At 35.6% G+C, this 13,470-nt stretch overlaps 1 protein-coding gene across 7 annotated transcripts in view; it reads left to right on the top strand.

Moving 5' to 3' along the window:
- The window catches only part of CCDC14 (coiled-coil domain containing 14), a 42,297-nt gene that overhangs the window by 6,510 nt on the left and 22,317 nt on the right, over positions 1 to 13,470 (top strand). For 4 of the 7 annotated variants that reach the window (XM_055259274.2, XM_063630183.1, XM_055259275.2 and 1 more), the window contains 4 exons: positions 5,830 to 6,066; positions 6,177 to 6,271; positions 7,631 to 8,147; positions 9,975 to 10,116. In XM_055259274.2, the coding sequence (XP_055115249.1) occupies positions 5,830 to 6,066; positions 6,177 to 6,271; positions 7,631 to 8,147; positions 9,975 to 10,116 (991 nt within the window). The remainder of the gene's footprint in view (positions 1 to 5,829; positions 6,067 to 6,176; positions 6,272 to 7,630; positions 8,148 to 9,974; positions 10,117 to 13,470) is intronic. The other 3 variants (XM_055259278.2, XM_063630184.1, XM_055259276.2) reach the window with 2 other exon arrangements.

The following is a 13,470-nucleotide window of genomic DNA, read 5'->3' as shown; positions in this document are numbered from 1 at the left end:
ACCTGTACTATTCAAGATGGTAGCCACTGGCCACATGTTGCTATTCAGCACTTGAAATATGACTAGTACAACCAAGGAATTGAATTTTAATGTTATTTAATTTAAATTAATTTAAAATTAAATTTGAAAACTGATAATTGATCCAGTTATTATAAAACTTTTAAGTATGTTTGGAATAACTTGGGCATGTGAACCTACCTTTTCAAGTGTCAATTTTATTAAATCTAAATATAGACCAAGTATTTCTGATGAGAATTTAGCATCTAGATTGTGCTTTGTGTAAAATATATGCTAGATTTAGAAGATTTAATACAAAATTTCAGTTATTTATATTATACACTGAAATGCTAATATTTTGGATATATTGATTTAAATATTATGAAAAGTAATTTTACCTATTTTATATGGTTACTGGAAATTTCAAGTTACATATATGGTTTGCATTACATTTCTATTGGACAGCATTGGTCTAAGCTCAGCACACTACAGCCAGCTTTATAAGTAATGTTTAGTTATTTTATTTTGTAAATAAGATTTTATTAGAATGCAGCCAAGCTAATTTATTAATGCGTTTTTATTAGCTGTTTTTGTGCTGCAGTGTCAGAGTTGAGTAGTTTTGACAGAGATCATCAGGCCTGCTAAACCTAAATATTTATTTGACCTTTGAAGAAAGAGTGCTAAACTCTGGCCTTAACTCTTAAAGCAGAGGCCTTTTTATTGGGGCCCAATTGAGAAAGAAAGGAGCAGTAGCACCTGTTCCTCCAGTCTCCTACTTTTTGTCTGTAGGCAGGTTATTTCTTATCCAGGGCACCTTTCCTCAAGGAACTATTATTTGCGATATATGTGACTGGCAGTGGGTGTCATGGTATCAGCTTATTGGATCCTGACTTATCTGCTTCTGTCAGTCAGAGTTCCAGCAAGAAACAGATGGCAACACTCAAATTGAGGTAATTCGAGGAGGGTTTATTTACAAAGGGATTGATAAAGGTATGAGTAGGGTATAGGAAAACCACAGATTTTGCCTACTAGGTCGTGTGAGTCTAGTGCTAGCAGCAGCAGCAGCAGAGCTGTTATCATCTCTAGGCCATAAGGGATTAGGAGAGAGAGAGGTTACTGGATCTAGAAAGAGATACTGTTTATGGAATATGCTACTTTGAGAAGAGCAGTGAGCTTCATTGAAAGGATGAAGTCAGCCCAAGGTGGCCTTATAGAAAGGGAGCAGGAGTAAGTGTATATCCTGACTTCATGCTTCTTCCTTTCCTTGATATGCCAAGACTCCCATTGGATTGAACCCAACTGATGCCCTACTGATGTATATCAGGTCTGGGATTTGACTCTTACAAGCTAGTAAGTTAGTCTTACTGTGTCATGGATGCTAGCAGAAGACAAAACTACTGGGTCAGAGACAAAGGACTTTATTACTCACAGCACAGGAAGCAATATGTGCATCAGCATATTGTGTTGGTTCTCATTCACCCTAGTTCCCATTGGGGTGATATGGTGGACCCATATGGATGCTGCACATGCCTTAGGTTTAGGTTGCAACTGAGGAACACTGAGCTTGGGGAATCTGTCACATTGATAGTAAGCAGTAATCAAGCCTGTGCTTGTCCCAGAGGGAAACATTACCTCATCCTTCAAGGTTGCTTACTGCAAACACAACCCTGAGAAGCAGCCCAGGTAAGGAGTTTAGGTCAAAGCCTTGCTTTTTTGGTATATATAGCAAGACATATTGAAGGACTGTCTTTTTGCAGCCCATGTAGATCAGCATTCCTGGGAGAGCAGGGTGAAGACCAGTAGAGGTGGATTTGGATTGGCAGATGGAAGATTCTGGCATTCTGGGTCCATAGCGTTAAATTCTTATTTGGATTACAGCCAAATCGGCAGTTCTGGCCTGTGATCAGGGTGCAATATTCTTATTGTTCTTTCTCCCATATTTTCTTAATGAGAAGGAAGGACCTACTTCCATAGGACAATCTTCTTTAGGGTTGCAATATTAGAAATTAGTTCCTAATTGTGTGTGTGTGTGTGTGTGTGTGTGTGGTTGGCAGCTGTTAACCAATAATACAAGATTTTGCTCTGTTACCACAATGCTCAAAAATACACAAAATCCAAGCTCATAACTTGTTCTCTTGACCATCTCCAAGTGAAGTAATCATAAAGAACTTTAAGCAGTCCATTACAGCATGTTAACTAGTATCCATGTATGATTTTACTTTTAACACACATTAGCTTGCTATTTTGTGTTAGCTGTCTTCTGGGGAGTGGCCCCCTTATGTACTTTCTGTCTGGGATCATATGATCATTGAATGCATACCTGATCATTGAATGCCTATGGAGTCAGGTAAGCACACCATGATGCATTCTGGGAGTAAGGAGGCAGAGAAGCCCTTCCAGAATTGTATTGAGCTTATTTGAGAGTGCTTCTGGCATTAAAAAACAATATGTATTTTTTAAATAAGCAACTTTTACATGTGATAACTGTGTTGAATGCTTTCATGATTTTGCTTTTAGTAACATACATTGCTGTCTTCATCTTGGGGAACTAAACCAACCGCAGGCAAAAATCCTTTGAGCATTGATTGCCACTCATAAAGGCCAGGTGTTCTTACGTATTTCAAATTATAATAGGCATCCAGTGGCTCTTACCTGCACTGGATGTTTGTTCTATATTCGAGTGGCAGGAATAACTTCCTGTCAGATAGTGCTTGTCTATCCAAGCAACAGCCAGTGCTTGCACAACAGCTAGACTTCAGGGACTGAAAAAGTTTTATGGACTGAGTAAATGAATACTTTCCTTTCATGAATTCTAGTTATCACCTGACATCACTTAAACATATTGCCAGACCAATAGCTACAATTTTCATGTAGAGTGCGTTGGTGTAATTAACAAGAGCAAGAAAATATACTTCATTTGTATTTGTGTAGTAACAGGCTCATTTGATCATTGGTTTGTTTTATTTTAAAATTGTGTAGTAGTCATATAACTGCAGTCTTTCCCTTACGGTTTCTAACTTGTCTTGGATTGTTTAAGACTTCATATCATTAAGTAAAGTTACTCAACATTATCCATAGAGCTTTGTGTGGACTGAGTTTATAAAGAAGCAGAATATGTCATTTTAGTTCTAAGGCTTTGATTTTGAAGAAATAGGTTTGGAATTTATTAATTTATGTTAGTTGACAACATCTGGCTGAGGCATAATGTAGCTCAGCTTTATTAGAAACTGTGAAAACCACGCCTTGAAAAGAAAGTAAATGAGAGCCTGATGCTGTGACCTGTGTGTGAAATCTGAGAATTCTTCAAACTAGCCAATTCTTAAGGACCAGAGGAAATCCAAGCGCAGAAGGAAAGACCCAGGAATCAAGAGGAAAGGACTTGTGGTATGCTAGATGGCCATGGGCTATGATCTCGCCCTCTATCATTTTAGATTTCAAAGTTAAAATATTTTAGAGGGCACTTTTCCATTTAATTTATTATAAAATTGTATTTCCAGTAAGAAATAGTATTTGCTTTGCAGAAGTTTATTAACCAGTTTTGTTTGAGCTGATATGTTCAGATAGTGAAGGTAACTCTTATTAATTTTGATTTTAATCACCTCAGAGAGGACATGTTCAGAGGTTTATTACTGACATCAGATAGCATGATTTATGAATATGATATATTTACTTGTCTATTGTAAGAGTGCAGCTATTTGGTGATATTTAACATTGAGTTTTTACTGTGTGCTAGACATTGCTTTAAGAAATTTACAAGTGTTATGTCATTTACATCTCTCAATAATCTTATAAAATAGGCATTATTAAAATTTTTCTGATGAGGAAAAAGAGGTCAAGAGAAGTTAATTTGCCCAAGGTTACTCAGCTAATAAGTGTTAAAGCTTGTATTTAGGTCTGGAAAGTACACTCATAGGAATAGATCCTCTCAAAAGGAAACATACCCAAAGTCGAAAGGGAAGCATCTGATATCTTCAGCCATTTTCGTAGTCAAATACTAAGTCTTTTTCTTTAAATTTTTTTTTCTATTTTCACTGGTTATAGTATTTAATCTGCCTTTAACTTTTTCTGTTTTTGCTTTTACATGGAAGTTTTATGCTTTTAGTAATGTTTTTATTTTCAATAAACTATATTTGAGGGATTCTCTACTTTTAAATTTTTAATTATTTTGTTTTTTAAAAAATTAAGGAATACTTTTCATAAACAATTTTAAAGTACATAAATCTCAATAAATTTTTGCATGTGTATACACCCCTGTAGCCACCACCTAGATCAAGATATAGACAATTTTTAGCACCCTGCAAGGCTCCCTCCCTATCAGTACCCTCACCATCACCTAGACCCTCATCCCTGTGTAACCATTTTCCTGACTTCTGTTTCCATTTGTGACTTTTACCTGTTTGATGACTTCCTGTAAATGTGATTGAACACTGTGCGCCCTTGTGTTTGACTACTTTCAGTCAGCCTTAAGTGTGTTAAACATCCAGGTAGTTGTATATATCAGTACTTTGTTGTTTTTTTAATGCTGTATAGTATTCCAGCCTGCGAGTATACCACAGTTTATCCATTTCTGCTATTCATGGCTATTTGGTGTTTTCAGCTTTGGGCTACTGCAAATCAAGCTGCTGTGAACATTCTTGTACGTGTCTTTTAGTAGACATAAGCACTCATTTCTATTGGTGTATACCTGGGAGTGGAATTGTTATTTCATAGAATATATGTACATTTAGTTTTGGTAGGTGTGACAAATAGCCATATATTTTTCTAAATTTATTTTGTATACTGATAACCTATGATTTACCAGAATATTTTCATTTCTGTTAATAGTGTTTTAAAAAACCTTTGGGAAGGGGACCTAATTAGGGAAATAGAATTCAGATTGTTATACTAATCTATAGGTAGTGCTATAACTTTGTTGTTTTTTACTTATTACTTTGTTAATACCGATTTCTACCTTGTTCATAGACTAATACTAGGTTCTGTAAGAGAAAACAATGAAGTACAGCCCTGCTTAGAGAAACTTATGGTTTAGTCAGAAAGGCAGGAGGATGAAAGATAAGCAGTATAAGGCAGTGTGTCAGTGGCATATGATTTGTATAGATAATATGTGCTCTGGGGTGGTGAAGAGTAGTCACTAGACTGGAATGATTGGATTGGAAAAGGCTTCATATGGAAGAAGGAAACTCAGATGAGCCTTGGTGAGTGGGTAGAATTGGATTGGAAGGAATGGTTCATGAACAATGTTACTGGAAGGCGAGAAAAGCTTGTTGGGTAACTAAATTGGCCTGACTGAAATGAAAAATTCGAGTTGGGGGTGATGGGGCGATAGTTGGAAAAGTAGCTTGTGGTCAAGCTTTGGAAACTTCAAATGCCAGGCCAAGATTTTGTTTGTTTGGTTGGTTTTGTTTTGTTTTGTTTTGTTTTTGAGGACCCAAAGCATCAGAATTGTACAAACTATTCTCTTTCTTATTGCATTTTCCCTTGAGAACGTGAACTGACAAGGAACAAGGTGAAGGAGTTTGACTGGACTTTAGGGATAATATAACTCCCTTAAAAGAAGTGTTAAAGTTGAAGGAGAGATTTTACAAATGGCAAGCAGCATAAAAAATGAGAATTGTAAAGAATTAGTATAGATGATTTTTGACTGGGGAAACTTAATTACTTTCAGAAAGAATTTGAGATGATTTTCTTTAGTAGGGGTGATAGTGGTAAAGCCCTTCTATGAAGTATGTGATGAATTGGACTACTTCTGAGAGCCCTTTCTTCTCTTAAAATCTGTGGTAAAAGTTTTTGAATAATCATATTTCAAGAACTTTTTTTCTTCTTCCACATTAGCATCTTCAGATAATAAGAAACAGATACCTAATGAAGCTTCTGCTAGAAGTGAAAGAGACACATCAGACCTAGGACAAAATTGGTCATTGCAAGATCATTATAGAATGTATTCACCCATAATATATCAAGCCCTCTGTGAGCATGTGCAGACTCAGATGTCACTGATGAATGACTTGACTAAAAAGAACATCCCTAATGGAATTCCTGCTGTACCATGCCATGCTCCCTCTCATTCTGGTGAGTATAAATACTGTTTTAAAATCATGAGTGTAAGTTCTAATTAAATTGCTTGGTTACTGTATAAAAAGTAGAATATGTGATTAATTTTTTCTCTCTCTTACTTGTAGAATCTCAGGTAACTCCTCATTCTAGTTATGGCTTATATACCTCCACCCCAGTCTGGTCACCTCAGCGGCCACCCTGCCCTCCAAAGGTTCATTCTGTGCGTACAGTTCGTATACTATATAAGTAACTATTTGTTTATAGCAGTCATTCAGGAAGGACTGTTGAATTTATTGATTGTAACTTAATGCACTAGGATTTAAAGACCAGTTGTTTATTTTTTTTTTTGCTATAAAAGTTTTACCTATTTATGGCCAGGTGCCATGGCTCACACCTGTAATCTCAGCACTTTGGGAGGCCGAGGTGGGTGGATCACGAGGTCTGGAGTTCAAAACCAGCCTGGCCAACATGATGAAACCCCATCTCTACCAAAAATACAGAAATTAACTGGGCATGGTGGCACATGCCTGTAATCCCAGCTACTCGGGAGGCTGAGGCAGGAGAGTTACTTGAACCGGGACCCAGGAGGCGGAGGTAGCAGTGAGTGAGATCGTGCCACTGCACTCCAGCCTGGGCTACAGAGTGAGACTCTATCTCAAAAAAAGAAAGAAAAGTTTTACCTATTTATTAATGACAATAATGAAGGAGAAAGAGGGAAAGAGATCAGTAGGGGGAAAAAAATCAACTATACTGACCACCCAAGTACAACTGCTGTTAACACACTGACAGAGTTCTTTCCAGTCGTTTAATCCTCTGTACAGGTTTCAGTTTCTGATTTGTATTTGTTAACGTTTGCTTTCCTTTTAAAATAAAGTTATAAGTAAACAATACAGTCTTATATACTGCTTCTTTCATTTAATACTTTATTAAAAACATATTTATTAATATATACCCTTTGAATTTTTAATAACTTGTTAATACTGTATTTTGTGGATATACCATAGTCTGTGTAACTACTATATGGTTAGGAGTAGTAACCATATATTTGAGTTTGTTATAATTAATATTATTATTAATAAGCAAGTTTCTAATATCAGAAACTTACTAATATTCTTAGCTTAAAAGTAAGTTGGATTTTTTTCCTCAGTACAATAAAGATTCTTGTTTTTTAAAGCTTAGTTTACCCTGTAATATGGGAGCATTACAAGGCCATGACTAAAATAGACTGTTTACAAATACCACAGATGGTTTAAAAGCATCAAAAATTAGTCCACTTTGGGAAATTACATCATAAGAAAATAAGTTCAAACATACAAAAAGTTTTTGCACAAACATATTTACAGAAATGTTTCAGCAGTGAAAAACTGGCTGTTACTTAAATGTCTAACCGTGTGGGAGTAGTTACACAGACTATAGTATATCCTCAAAATATAGTAGTAACTACTTATTAAATATTCACAAAATGAATATATTAATAAACATGTTTTAATAAATATATTTCATATATTTGAGTTTGTTGTGATTAATACCTACAAATGAGTGCTCATACTTCTGAAGACTTGTTTTTCTCTTTCTTTAGGAAGTTCGAACTGATGGCGACAGTCAGTTTGCATCACAAGGTAAAGCGGTTTCTGCAACCTGTACTGATGTTCTAAGGAATTCATTTAATACCAGCCCTGGAGTTCCATGTAGCCTGCCCAAAACTGACATATCAGCTATTCCAACATTGCAGCAACTGGGCCTTGTTAATGGAATTCTTCCACAACAAGGAGTTCATAAGGAAACAGACCTACTAAAATGTTTTCAAACATATTTGTCTCTTTTTCGATCTCATGGAAAAGAAACGCATCTGGACAGTCAGACACACCGAAGCCCTACTCAGTCACAATCAGCTTTCTTGGCTACTAATGAAGAAAAATGTGCCAGAGAGCAAATTAGAGAGGCCACAAGTGAAAGAAAGGATTTAAACGTACGTGTGCGAGATACAAAAACAGTGAAGGATATACAGAAGGCAAAAAATGTGAACGAGACAGCTGAAAAAGTTAGAATTATAAAATATTTGTTGGGAGAGCTCAAGGCCCTGGTAGCAGAACAAGGTAGATGGGACTTATAACTTTCTGTAGTATGGTGTTATACTAAATAGCAATGTCATATTATTTAGCTATCATTTAAATGGAGTTTGTGGTATTTTCCATAGAACTGTGTTTTGAGCTAATAAGAAAATGAGTTCTACTTGTTGTATTATTTTTTAGGTTTTGATCCCTTCTTTCCTGTGGATTTAAAATGTGTTTGAGAATATCAAACATTCAGTCTTTTGCTTGCAAGTGTGTATTTATTCTGCTTGATAGTAGACCTTGAAAAGAGTCAACCAAAGAGAATTTGTACAGATAAAAATTTTAATTAGAGAATGCCTATAAATGATTAACTCCTTGAGTAGACTGGTTATTCTTCCTATTTTAAAAAGATGCAGAGTATTCCTTCCTGTCATTTCTTTAATAGCCAACTGTTAGATTGTTCAACAAATCTCACTTTGAGAAGTAACCCGTACCTTCTTATGCCCTTTTCAGTGTATTTTTAGGACTTTTTTTCTTAAATCAAGAAAAATGTTTCTGAGCCAGATTCTATTCATTTGTTTCCATTCTGTGTATGTATTCTATAGTAATGGCTTTTGCTTGAAATGAGTTACAGTTTTGTCATCTTGCAAACACAGTAATTGATTTTGGAAGCATTGATTGAATACCTAATGTTTGCAGACAAAAAAAAAAAATCTTAAAATGCTATATAAATGTAGCACCATTAAACCAAAGATTTAGTGTATTAAAATTGCTGTGTTTTCAGACCTTCAACTTATTACCATTTTCACAATCAGATACATAATCATGGTAATAATAATAATACAATTGGCTGTCATTTATTGAACACTTACCATGTGTCCAGCACAGTGCTAAGTGTTTTATATGCATTATCTCATTTAATCCTCCCAGCAGCCCTATGTGGTACTGTTACCACTCCCATTTTACTGATGAGGAAACTGAGACTCCGTCTCAAAATAAAAAATAAATAAATAAATAAAGATTGGTAGAAGACTGCTTGATCATTGAACACAGTTGTTTACTGTGTACATATACTTTTCATGAGGATGTTAAAATATCTGTGAAACTGAATACATTTTTGTAACTTAGAATACACTTTCAACCTCTTGGTTATCAGATGATTAATAAATAATTTTAGGTACTTTCAGCCCATAGTAAATATGAATGGGAATGAGAGGACAAAGATAAAAGGCAAAAGAATTAATATCTACCTTCTATGCCTGTGTCTGTTCGCAATCTCCAAAAACATCTCTCCACAATTATTAACAACTTTTTGATGTCACAACAAATGAGATGTGGCTGCTTGTGTTCAATCTACTTTAGAAAATTAAATAATGAAACTATCTTAGCAGACCCTCACTCAATATTTTGCCATATTAACCCCCTAAAGTAAATTGTTTGCTTATGCCAGGATCAAAGGTTGTATTATAAATGTTAATACTATAACCAGTTATAGGAAACCCTATAGCAATCATAGGAGTCCACTGTGGTCCTTGGTAAGTATGGACTAAGAGATTTGTGCAAGCCACATTCCTACTTGACTCTTGAACTGAAAAAAAAAAAAAAAAAAAAAATCACTTATGTAATAATCCTGTGATTTAAGATTAATCTTTAGTTTACTGAACTTAATTTCTTTAGAATTCTAAGGAAGCAAATACCAGCAGCATGAAAGAGAAAAATGGAACCTGTATAATAAATTTATAAATAATTGAGTTGAATTTATAACAAGAATGTACATATCTGTAAAGATTTTCTTTTTTAGTAATACATACTAATAATCTTGTCCAAAAATATAATATTGATTTTACTCATTTCTGTTGCCGTTTATAGGGGATTCAGAAATTCAGAGGTTGGTTACAGAAATGGAGGCATGTATATCTGTACTTCCAACAGTAAGTGGAAACACAGATATTCAAGTTGAGATAGCACTGGCCATGCAACCATTAAGAAGTGAGAATGCTCAGTTACGAAGGTAAGAATTGCTCTTTGAATATTTTTGTCTGTATGCAAAGATGTCTCCTGGCCAGAACAAAGGTGCCAAATGACATACCTAGGACTTCATAAGTAAAATTTATTTGCTGTCTTAGCTGTATTTCTACCTTTCTTCCTCACTTTTCAGAGATTTCCAGCATTCTCTAACTCTTCCTTCTGCCCACTTGTACGTATTTTCTCCCACTTCTTTTACCCCTATTGTCACTTGGTAGTGTGTAGGCAGAAAAATGAAGTATCTCTGTATATTTATCAGACTAGTCTAAGTTATGCTGCAGGAACAAACTTCTAAATCTCATTTGCATAGTACAGCAAGTTTCTTTCTCCCTCATGCCAAGACTAACATGGATCATTGGTGGCTCTTTCATCGTGTGACTCAGGATCCAGACTCCCTCCATTTTATGAAGCCACTGTCTCAGTATGTATTGTCCAGGAAAAAGAGAATGTGGATATGGTAATGGGGGAGTCCTACATGGCTCAACTCAGAAGTGATCGTTTCGCTACCACTTATATTTTATAGGCTGAAACAAGGCACATGGCCCTGCCTAATAGAAAGGTCTGGGACATTGTATTAAAAGCAAACTGTTTTTCTTCTGCTCTCACACCACAACAATCGACACAGAACACTTACATGATCAATGTGTAGGGATTTCTCCCGACCAGCAAGCAAACAATCAGTTCTGCAACAGACACCAGTTGGGAGTCCTCCAGTTCAGTTCCAACACTATCTGCCTGGAAATAGTATCAGATCCCACAGGTTGAGGGCTCAGTTCCACAAGACTGAGCTCTACTTCCAATGCCAATCACAAGCCCCAGGTTATTTTGCCTGTGTTTCTGACTGGTTGGCTATAAATCGAAGTTCCCTTGACCTCCTTCTTTGGGTTCAGTTAATTTGCTAGAGCGGCTCACAGAACTCATGGAAACACTTAGTTTACCACTTTATTATAAAGGATATTGTAAAGGATACAGATGAAGAGATGCAGAGGGCAAGGTATTGGAGAAAGGGCGTGGAGCTTCTATGCCCTCAGTGGGTGCACCACCCTCTAGAAAGCTCCATGTGTTTATCTGTAAGCTCTTCAAACCCTGCTCTCTTGGGCCTTTTATGGAGGCTTCATTGGATAGTCATGGTTGAATCATGGACAGCTGTGAAGATATATGATTTGACAAAAAGGGTATGATCTAATAGACAGAGTGGGGAAACCCAAGAAGTTCTGTCTGTTCAAATTCTTTTTGGCCTCTCTGTGGAGCATTCCTTTCTCCTCAGTATGAGGCAGGTCTCCTTCGGAAATGGGGTTCTTATTTACTACAAACAGACAAGGTAGGTCAGAGAATTTCCTTATGGCAAGAAAGGTGGGAGAAGATTAGAGTATGTTTTTAGTTCCTATGGCCTACGGTGGGGAGGAAAAAGGAGCAGGTGAAAGGATGTCAAGAGAAGGTTAGAGAGACAGATTCTGTTTTCTGAGGCCTGCTTCTGAGGCCTAAAGTACCTGAATATTAACAAACGACTGTCTTTCACCTTTATCACTGAAGCTGGTCTGAAGCTGCTTCAGGAACCAGGGACAAAAGGCCAAATACTTTAATAAAAGGTATGTTTTTGGTTTTGACTGCTTAACAAATAACAAGGGCTGTGGGCATTGACAGCCAGGAACTGTGAATGAAAACATATGTATGTGTATATATACGTATATATGTATGTGTATATATACGTATATATGTATGTGTATATATACGTATATATGTATGTGTATATATACGTATATATATGTGTATGTATGTATATGCAGTAACAAACATATACTCACACCACACACATTTATATACAATATGTATATATAAAAATATATAAAATAATGTCACAGATATATACTTACTTCTATACACCCAGGAAGGAAAGGAGAACCTTAGTAAGCACTAATATAGCCCCACCACACTTAGACATAGAAAAAAGTAAAATTCTTTGATATTTTTTCTTTTGGTCATCTTAACTTGTTGGAATTACATTCTTAATTTGTTTAGGAAAGATGTAGACCAGGGATCTAATCTTGAAATAAAAAAGGAATCACCCACATATTAGCAATAATATCTTAACTTTGAATGTTTCAGTGATGACCCTCAAGGCCAACACTTCAGTGTCTGTTTATTAATACACTTTGCAGAAAATTGGAGTACATATCAAGTGCTTCTGCAGCACTACAATGCGAATGTGCCCTGAGAGAGTGTTACAGCCGCATAAGCTATAGACATTGTGTAAGATATGACCTGCAAGGATCTACACAAATTTTTAAAGAAACTGGAAAGCAATTAAATAGTTGGAACATAGCTAAAATATACATATCTGGAGCCTGTAGAGGCATGATAGCTAGAGAGATGCACTCATTTAGTATTCTTTCTCTGGAGGTCATTATCCTGTAGCTACTACGATATAAGATGGGGTTGCTGGGTTTAAGATCTAATATCACCTTTAGTCTTGACCTAAGGAATTCCTATACCAGCATAAATTTTTAAAACCAAAAGTGAGTAAATAATAAAATAATGAACAGCAAATACTGCTAACATTTATTGAATGTTTTATATATGCCAGAATATTGTCCTTGATATGTGTCACCTCTTTATATCTTCACAACAGCTCTGTGAAATAGGTGCTATTTACTCGCATTGACAGATGAGGAAATGAAGGCACAAAGAGTTTATGTAACTTGCCCAAGGTTATACATCTAAGAAGTTAAGAGTCAAGACTCGAACCCAGGCAATTTGGTTTTAGAGTACAGTGATCTTAACTTTTAGATTTTTACACTGTCTCGGTTAGGAAGTAGAGATTTAATTATACCTCACTATTTAGGTGTATTTTGTGGAACATAGAATGTATTGTAAGCCATTCAAAATAAACAAGCATATTATTTAAAGGAATGACAATCAAATAATTGGTTTCTTAAATAAGGATACCAAAACTTAGTCTGAGAATATTTTAACATTGTCACCATGGAAAATATTAGTGGTTCTTATTTATTTCGGTTCCTTAGAACATTTTTAAATTGCCTTAGGAGCTAATTCATAAGCCACTCAAGAAAATGAAGTTTACTGGTTTATGGGCCACCACTTGTTTCTAGTTTTTTTTTAAAGGTATTTGTTTGATGTCTGACCTAATTCTTCAACTGGCACCAGAGCTATTTGGCTGGCTGTCTTTACAGGACAAAGATTATGTAGCATGCTATTGCCACTGTTGTTTACTTGACCTTCTAAAAGATGAAAAAACTAAAAAATGAAGAATTTTTTAGATATGTTCTTTTTAGCAGAATGAGGTTTCTGGTAGTAGTGTAGGAAATTTTGTGCCACTTTG

Source organism: Symphalangus syndactylus, chromosome 21, assembly GCF_028878055.3.
Source record: "Symphalangus syndactylus isolate Jambi chromosome 21, NHGRI_mSymSyn1-v2.1_pri, whole genome shotgun sequence".
Classification (NCBI taxonomy): domain Eukaryota; kingdom Metazoa; phylum Chordata; class Mammalia; order Primates; family Hylobatidae; genus Symphalangus; species Symphalangus syndactylus.
Note: the sequence above shows the minus strand (reverse complement) of the source record. Positions and strands in the feature narration are given on the sequence as shown.